Raw genomic sequence first — 8832 nt, forward strand, 5'->3', positions numbered from 1 at the left:
AAGAATTGCATATGATATAACTTGCTTTTACCTTCTTCCCTTAAAAATATCCCTGCAATATTAAGTCCAAAAATCACATTAAGGGAGTATGATTTAGGTGGAAAAGATGAACACCTAGAAGTTAGGAAATGGCACATCTATTGCCTCCATCCCCTGCCTGGATGCATTACAGAAATGACCTTTCATTTCTGACTGCTTATGATATTTTTTCTGATGAAATCCTGTCTCGTTCAGGGTAGAGGCTGGATATACCAAAAAGCAAGACCAAGGTTGTACTGCAAAAGGGAATGAAGAGCACCACAGTTCCAAAGGTTAATGGATCTGGATGCAGTCCCAGAGCATGTGGGGTCAGAGACTGTACCTATAGAAGCTAGGGGTGGTGTTCAGGTGCCTAAACATTGCTGCCTGCTGCCATTTATATCACACCCAGCTCCAGCTGCTGGAAGATCAGAGGTCTCCTAGAGGAGCTGTATCAAATCTGCCAACACTCATGTAGGTGTCTCAGACCCTTGAGGGTGTCTAAAAGAGAATTAGCCACCTATTTTTAGGCAGATGGGATTCAGCACCAGAACAAGACATAGGTGTTTTGGTGTGAGCTGGGACTCTGAGCTCTAGCAACAGCCCATGGAGATGGAGCTGACCCAGTCAGCCGAGCCTGGAGAACATTTCAGTGCCCCAGAGCAGACACTGAGCTGCAGTCAGCTCACTTGGTCCAGTTATCACACTGTTATCACACTGACTATTTGGCTTGTCAGGGGTGCCTGACACCCCAATGTACCCATGGAGCTGCAGATATGCCAGAAGACCTGCAGCAGCCCCAAAATTTTCTGCTGCAGCTGTCTGCCAGGTGGCTTCCTAAGGATGCTTGCATGGCAGTAGGCACCTGTGTGCTGAGACCTGCTCTATTCATACCCACTCCAGGTCCTCAGTTACCCAGAGCTGTAAGAACTGGTTGCTTCTCCCAGGTGCTTGTGTGGTGGCAGAACATCACCTCTCTCCTCCTTCTCACCCTAAAGCCACTCCAGCTGCACCATCATGAACCAGCCTTCCTTTCTGCAGCAGAGGGAGGAGGCAGAAGAAGGGAGAGAAACTCCAGCCTGGGATGAGACTCGTCCAAACCAATTCTCCTTCCTCATTCACCTCCCAATTCTCCTTTGACTTGAAACGCATAAAAGTACTGCCGTCTTCCTTTTGGCGCACACACCCCCCCACACACACAGACCCACCTTTGGCCACAGGACAAAGCAGGAGACACTGAAGCTGCTTTGCAGAGTGTTTTACAAAGCCATGTGCTGAATTTCAAACAATATTAGTTCAGAACAGAGAATTAAGCAGCTATAGTGTCTTCGTACTATAAACAAAGGCAAAATGCTGTATGCATCAGCAAAAGGCTTTGTATTGTAAAGTACTCCCTTTATGTCCAACCAGGAGAGAATTCAAATTATTATTGACCCTCCACTGTAGGAAAGCCACATTATAATATCTCCAAATCAATAGAGACAAGCGCAGAGCGGCAGAGAAAGGCCATGGCTCTGCAAACTGCAGAAAATTGCATTTTGCTTTGGCCTCTTAAAAAGTTTGCAAAGCATCTATTAGAGGACCCCGGAGCCTTTTCTTTCTAATTGCCATGTTTGACAATGCGATTGCACAGGGGACTAGCAGAAAGACAGATAATGGACCCACTTTAATTGCTTCCCAGTTCCATGAGTCATAACACTTCTGAGATAGCAAAGGGGAAGTGCAGCAGTTTGACTGAAGGAGGTTTCTGGCTTTTAAGAATGCTCTGGAGGAACAAATGATCAACTCAAAGCCAAAGTCTTGTAAGGACTGAAGGTTCCAGGTACTGGATTTTCTTTCATCTTTTGCTTTTGACTGGAACTATCCAGTTAAGATTTAATTATGTTCTGGAAGGGGTAGGAATGGCTTCTTGTCTAAGAGATGAGGGAATGGATGTGATGCTAAGACCCTTTTTCTCAGGCATGGGCACTAGGGTTAAGTCCTGCAGGTGAAAGAGTCCAGCAGGTGGTGGAGGGTCTGGTGTCAATCAGTCGGCAGTGGTGGTGGGAGCACACTGCATGCACAGAGCTCTGGATGGATTTATCTGGCAGGTCGAGGGAAGGACGCTGTAGTTCCCCATTGGGGGCTGGACTTGACATGTATTTCTGGGAACAGACACACAGTGGACCTTCCGACCTCCTTCCTCCCTGTGACACCAGTGAATATCTCCTGTACTTCTGGCCTAAGGGTAGTTTCTCCTGGAAAACGAAGGAGCTCACAGCCAGAGCTGAACCCAGTGCTCCAGGAAAACAAATGATGGTGTTTGACTGTGCCAGCCAGGCTGCGGAGTAGCTGGGCTCTTTCTGCCCAGGTCCTTTGCATTCTTGTTGTCATCTGCCCTCAACCAGGGCTTTGACCTTTCCGGTCAGGGCAGCACCCACTGGGACCCCTCAGCATCATGGATACTTGGTGCCTCCCAAGAGGAGCAGAAGCCCATGACACTCACACTGTTCCTGGCAAGTGTTAAGCTGTGTCTATGTGATCTTTGCCTGGTCACTCTCTGAAGGTCTTCATCCTTCCCCTCTGCTTTGTGCCAAGGGAAACAGGGTGCAGCATGGTGTACAGGACAGTGTACAGGCTCTGGGCACTGCCAGGATGTGTCCCAGCCTCTCTAGGGATGGACTAGTTTGCCTGGGTGCTACCTTCACCTCAGCTGGACAAGCCCTGGGACATGGTAGTTGTGAAGGAGGGGAGGAGAATGGAACGGAGGAGGTCATCAAAAAGGGGGCGGAACAAGGGGAAGTGGAGAGGACAACAGAAGAAGGTGGAGTGCCTGGTTTTGTGCCAGGGTGCCTGGCTGATGAGTGTTGGGGTGCCTGGTTCCTCTGCCCCTCTCTGCAATACAGTCCTCAGATCAGTGTTCCAGCTCCTTCTGTGTTATGGCCCCAGCTCCGTGCTAGAGCACAAGGCTCAGTGAGTGATGCTCCACACCATGCTGCAGTTCTCGGATCAGCATAAAGGGGCTTGGGTCTGTGCTTGCATCATGACATTGGGCCCCAAAACAGGTGCCTGTTATCAACTGATGGGCTCCAGCCCCAGGACCACAGGGCAGTGATACAGTTGGGCTTTCTCAATCTTGCAGGACTTGGTCTAGAGTAAGAGATTACCTGAAAATATGGAGGTATACTCCAGGCAGACAGGAACAAGCCCTGCTTTGCTTCAAACCATCCTAAAACTGTGCGGCTGTGTTAATGTGGCTTGATGTCAGGTCTTAGCAACCTTCCTGTCTCAGGACCCTGCCTTCTGTTCATCCCTGTCTTAAAGTAGTCACTTGGCACCTGGTCAGAAAAAGCAAGGTAATATGATTTGCCTGGAACTGGACGCATGAAACTATCCTCATGCAAGGTTTGGATGGCTCATGGCACTTGGTGGCCACTGTGGTCTGGGACACACTGAGTACAAGGCACAGTTACTGGCTGAACACCAGTGATGGAGAAACTCCTTGGAGGAGCCGGGGAACGCCAAGGCATGGTCCCTCCTGTCTCTGCTGCAGCACACCCCAGTCTGGCTTGGGAAGAAAGGGTCTGCAGCATCACCTTGACTTCCCAAGGCTGTCTGTGGACTGCACCCACTCCTGCACTTGCTTCAGGCCCTGCACCGGCCAGGGACTCTCTGATGACTGCTGGGTGTTGAGCTTTGTCATGGATCAGTCAGGACGTGGTTGAGCTGCACAGCAGGAAACTAACTGGAAAAAGGCTTTGGGAGATGATTCACAGTAACTGTCTCCAGTGGAAGGAACTAATCCAAGCAGCTCAAGAACACCAGGTCACTAATTAAAGCACATAGGCTAGCCCTGCCTGTAATTCATTTCCCTGTGCTGCTCCACTGCCAACCAGCTATCAATGCCACTGACTCACAGTTTCCAGCATCCTCAGAGGCATCAGCAGTGGGAGAAGAAAAGCTGTGGTTCAGAGTAGAGCAGGATTTGCCCCTTCCCTTCTGCTCCTCTGTGCTGAGGAGAAGCCATAGTGTGCCTCCAGCTCTGCAGACACCCAGAGGCTGGGACAGGACCTTGCCCTGACAGCTCGGTCCATAAGCTCAGGGCACAAGTGATCAAGTGATCCAGAGGGTGCAGGAACCCATGCTCCTGTCAGGAGTGGGTGGCACAGGGCAGGACAGTATTCATATGCATGGCTTGTTCTCTGCCGGCTGCTTCATGTTCTCTCTTTCTCTCCCCGTGTATACATGTATTTATTATGTACTTGCCTCCCCTGGCTGGAGCTGGAACAGGAGTATTGTGATTGTGATTCCTCTCCCATAGGAATGTTTTTTTGTATTCACTCCACTGTGAGCGTGTCACATAGTTATAAGGCATGTGGGATGCATCTGGGTTGTGGCTGGATTTTCCTCGAGTAGGCTGTAGCCCCTGCGGTATTGCCAAGGCAGGAAGAAGCAGCTGGGAAGAGCTGTGGAGCCTGCAGCAGTCTCTGCAGTCCAAGTGCTGTTTTGCTGGAGCAGGTGGTGTTGTATAACAAGGTGAATCCCATTGCTCCAGTGCCACCTTGGCCCCCATCATCTGAACCATGAAACTGAAGAAAGAGGCTCCAGAAAGTCGTATTTCTCTGGCTACAGGTTTTCATTATCAGCTGGAGAGAAATCGTGCTGGTCAGAGAGTTGGCAGCATTGTTTTAATTTCCCAGGAGGCTCCTCTTGGTGTGACATGTCTCCAGCAGGAGATTTGAGTTGTCTTGTGTTACTTTGCCCCATACAATAGGACATGATATGTCAAAACATGACAAGCCAGCCAGAGTGTGTCATAATACTGTACTCAACACACTGCCTTCCAGGGATGCTCAGCAGCTAATAATATCAGGCTCAAATTACCTCTGCATGCTGAGCTGTTATTTTTTCTCCCATGTGGACAATGATATATAGGAGTCTCCCACCTATATTGGACTGTTGCATCACCACAGATTTATTAGCTGCACAGGGTGAATTATTTTGACTAGAGTGAAACTCAGGCCTGGAATCAGAAAATACTCTCCTGCCTTGGCTTCTCCAATACCTTTTGTTATTGCTTCAGTAAACAGTTTGGTGAGATTTGTGTATGATTGACTCCTTTATTGTTGGGGTTTGAAGTTGCTACTTTGATGCAGAGATGATGTCATTTAATTAGGTCCATGACTGCCTTTCAGGCTTTTCTGTGAGATATAGCTGCTGTCTCCAGGATTTGGCCCTGCAGGAGCCAACGTGCTGCACCATGCATGCATGGCTGGAAGCAACCGGGCTCTCTCCAGTCGCCCCAACTTGCCCCAGTCTGCCCCAATCTGCATCGTTGTCTCTTTCTGCCTGACTTTTTGAACTCTGCTATTTTACCTTAAGTTGTAATGAGGCATCAACATGGCCTGAACAACATTTTCAGTCTTTCAAGGAAGAAAAAAATCTCCCACAACAGCGAAGAGGAAAAGCTGCTGTTGTCTCTGGGCTGGGGGTCCCCAGCAATGGGGAGGAATGTGTCTTTTTGCCAGAGGTGCTGTGATGAACTGGGAAGGAGACACACATGTCCTTGCTCGCATGTGATATTTCACAAATGGAGCATCCCACTGCTACTGTTGCTGCCCATTCATTTTAGCTCCCATGTGTGATTTAGAGAAAGCAATCTGCTAATTGCTGGTAAAGCACTGCTAAAACTGCCTCTCCTCCTCACCTTCCCCACCGTGGGCAGGAAACAGCAGGTCTCTCTGCAGGTGTCTCAGCTAGAGGTTAATGCTGACCCTCCTTCCCAGGTTCCCTTTCAGAAGATAATGCTGGCTGCACAGCCTCTGCCCATCCCTGCCCATCCTCCAGGCCCTTTCCCAGCAGCCCAGCTGGGGCTGGTGAATCAAAATTGCTTCCTTGTGATTCCTGTGCAGCCCAGCTCCTGGGGAAGTGGATGGTCATCACCATGAAAAAATGTTCCTCTCAGGGACTCTTCAACCCTGGTGGGCTGCCTGCACGCTTGGGACATATGAAACCTACTTCTGCCTTGCAAACTTTGAGGAATCCCTGAATCAAGCATTGCACATGTTTTCCTTCAACTACAGTACTGCCCTCTGTGGAAAAATATGCTGTTTTCTCCTCTTCCTCAGTGGCTGCACAGATTCAAAGGGAAAAAGGGGAGAGAGGAAGGGAAGCAAAAATATGTGGCATAAAGGTTTGACCGAAAGAAGGAAAGGATGCTCTTGGCCCTGCGACCTTTACAGGCAGATCTGACCTGTAAGTTATTCTGGGAATCTCTCACAGTTATTTCTTACAGGGAAGACCAGATCAATCAGAAATTGTTCAGGGAAAGTCACAAAAGCCACATCTCCATCTTGCATTTTGAGTACAATCTGGGGACACCTGCTTGTTTTGGAGAGTTGTTCAATGATCCCAAAAAGCAAGGAGCTGGTGACACTGCTGGAATGGGATGCAGAGCTGCCTAGTACAACCCCGTGGCTGCAGGCATCAGTCACAGCTAGGCAGATGCTTTTCCATAGGCTGAACTGTGCTAAATGTGCCTGTGGCAGAGACAAATGGGCTCACAGAAGACAGACCCTTTGCTCAAAGGTAAACTCTTTGAAACAGGGCTTATGTTAGATGTGAGTTCAGGACCCATGATGCAAATACATAATGATCCCTCTCTTTCATGACCAGAGTGTGAAAGGCTGAGGAGGTGCTCAGATTTTGTCACTACAAGTGTATATTGATTTTAGCTATTGTGTTGAGTGGTAGAGCATTTTTAATTCTACATTTTAATTGTTTGGCTCCCCTGGCATATGTTGTTTGTGGTTAGTGGCAACACACTTAGAAGGGTGATTTTCAGGCTCATCTATTAGTTGCAAAGGAAAGCACTCTCCCATGACCCTGGCTAATCTGCATACTATTTTTGTTATCCTTTAGGAAGCAAACTGCTGATTTTGGTGCTTTGCTTGAACATCCAGTCAGAAGTGGAGTCTTGCCCTGGGGCGTGTGTATGCTACAGTGAACCGAAGATTACAATAAGTTGTCAGCAGCAAGGACTGACAGCAATCCCCACTGAGATACCCATCCAGAGCCAGCGCATCTTCTTGCACAACAACAAGATAACCCTTGTGAGGTCCACCAGCTTCACCTCCTGCCGCAACATGACAATTCTTTGGATCCACTCCAACAACATCAGCCTCATTGAGCCTGGAGCCTTCTATGGGCTCAACAAACTGGAGGAGTTAGATCTCAGCGACAACACAAACCTGAAATCTATCAACCCTGTCACCTTCCGGGGTCTTGTTCACCTCCACACCTTACACTTGGATCGCTGTGGGCTCCTAGAGCTTTCCACAGGGCTTTTTCGAGGACTGTTCTCCTTGCAATATCTCTACCTTCAGGATAATAATCTTCAGAACCTGCTGGATGACACCTTCATAGATCTCGCAAACCTCACCTACCTGTTTTTGCATGGTAACAAAATCAAGAGCTTGTCAGAGAACGTGTTTCGTGGGCTAATCAACCTTGACCGGCTGCTTCTGCACCAGAACAGGGTCAGCCTGGTTCACCGCCGGTCTTTTCATGACCTTGGGAAAGTTATGACCTTGTATCTGTTTAACAACAACCTGACCGTGCTCACGGGGGAAACCATGGCTCCCCTGGTGTCCCTTCAGTACTTGCGCTTGAATGGCAACCAGTGGATCTGTGACTGCCAGGCTCGGTCTCTCTGGAATTGGTTTAAGCAGTTTAAAGGATCATCTTCAGAGCTAGAGTGCTACCTTCCCCCCCGCTTGGCAGGGAGAGACCTCAAAAGGCTGCAGAGTGCTGACTTGGAAGGATGTGTCGACTCCTTCAACCAGATACGAACAAGTGTTTTTAGCACTAAGACCAGATCTGGTAAACTGCCAACTGGGGTCCCCCCTCTTGGTTCCCACAATGGTTCCCCGAAGTGCTGCCAGCCAGAAACAGATAAATCTTTTATTTATGAAGCTAAAGGCAAGGCAGGTCCTTCTTCCCACAGCAGCCGGCCATCCTCCAACAACCCTCTCAAGGATAAAGAGAACATGTCCAAAACCAAGTACGTTGAGACAGACCCTTCCAAAAATGGCAGCAACAAGCAGATAAACGATTCCCCCTTTGGGACCTTCCCCAGCATTGTAGACCCTCCATTGACCAAGTTGAAACCAGAATTTCTAGAGCCTATTGAACCTTCCACAATCCCAACCAAAAAGAGGCAGGGCTGCTCTAAAAAGAACAAATCAAAGGCCCAGTGCCGCCTCACGCAGCAAGGAAACAGCTCCACATTACAGCTCAGCCTAAGCCTTTTGATCCCTCCCTTGGTGTGGAGCTTACTGTTATTCTGCTAAAATTAACTCTTTTCCTGGGTTGATGACACTTTAATACTAGACTTTTGCTGACCTCCATAAATGTTGCAAACAAAAGCAAAACTACCATCCACCCTGAGAAAGCTTTGTTACACAAAAGTTAACTGGATGCCTTTATTAAAAAAAAAAAAAACACACAAAAAAAACAAAACAAAAAAGACAAACACCAAGATGTACATAATTTATTTGTCCTGAATCCTGTGAATTATACCTTTGGTCTTTGGAACTGCACTTGCCCACAAAGCAGCTTTTGCTACAGCAGATGGTAAAGAAATACGGTTTATTTACAGGAAAAATAAAAAGTGTAAGAAATGCTCCGAAAAGAATGTCTAAAATCTGTTTGTAACTTGACATCCTACTGAACAATATTGCAGGTTCTCATTTGCAGAGGTAATGAATTTGATGCTGTTTTAATCCTATGTTTATGAATATTGCAGTTTTTCTGTATTCATTCTATCACACCATG

General features: G+C 47.9%; 1 protein-coding gene across 1 annotated transcript; it reads left to right on the forward strand.

The window, feature by feature from the left end:
• Window positions 1-213: 213 nt before the first annotated feature.
• RTN4R (reticulon 4 receptor) lies at window positions 214-8348 on the forward strand. The gene is made up of 2 exons (XM_075719081.1): window positions 214-235; window positions 6919-8348. The coding sequence occupies exons 1-2, from the start codon at window positions 214-216 to the stop codon at window positions 8346-8348; spliced, it is 1452 nt and encodes a 483-aa protein (XP_075575196.1).
• The last annotated feature ends 484 nt before the right edge of the window (window positions 8349-8832 follow it).

The sequence above is a fragment of the Pelecanus crispus genome, chromosome 11 (assembly GCF_030463565.1).
Source record: "Pelecanus crispus isolate bPelCri1 chromosome 11, bPelCri1.pri, whole genome shotgun sequence".
NCBI classification, from domain to species: domain Eukaryota; kingdom Metazoa; phylum Chordata; class Aves; order Pelecaniformes; family Pelecanidae; genus Pelecanus; species Pelecanus crispus.

Coding starts and splice junctions, on each gene's coding strand:
- RTN4R (XM_075719081.1), top strand. CDS start 214: ATGAAATCCTGTCTCGTTCAGG. Junction 236..6,918: donor GAAATCCTGTCTCGTTCAGG/GTAGAGGCTGGA, acceptor GTTATCCTTTAG/GAAGCAAACTGCTGATTTTG.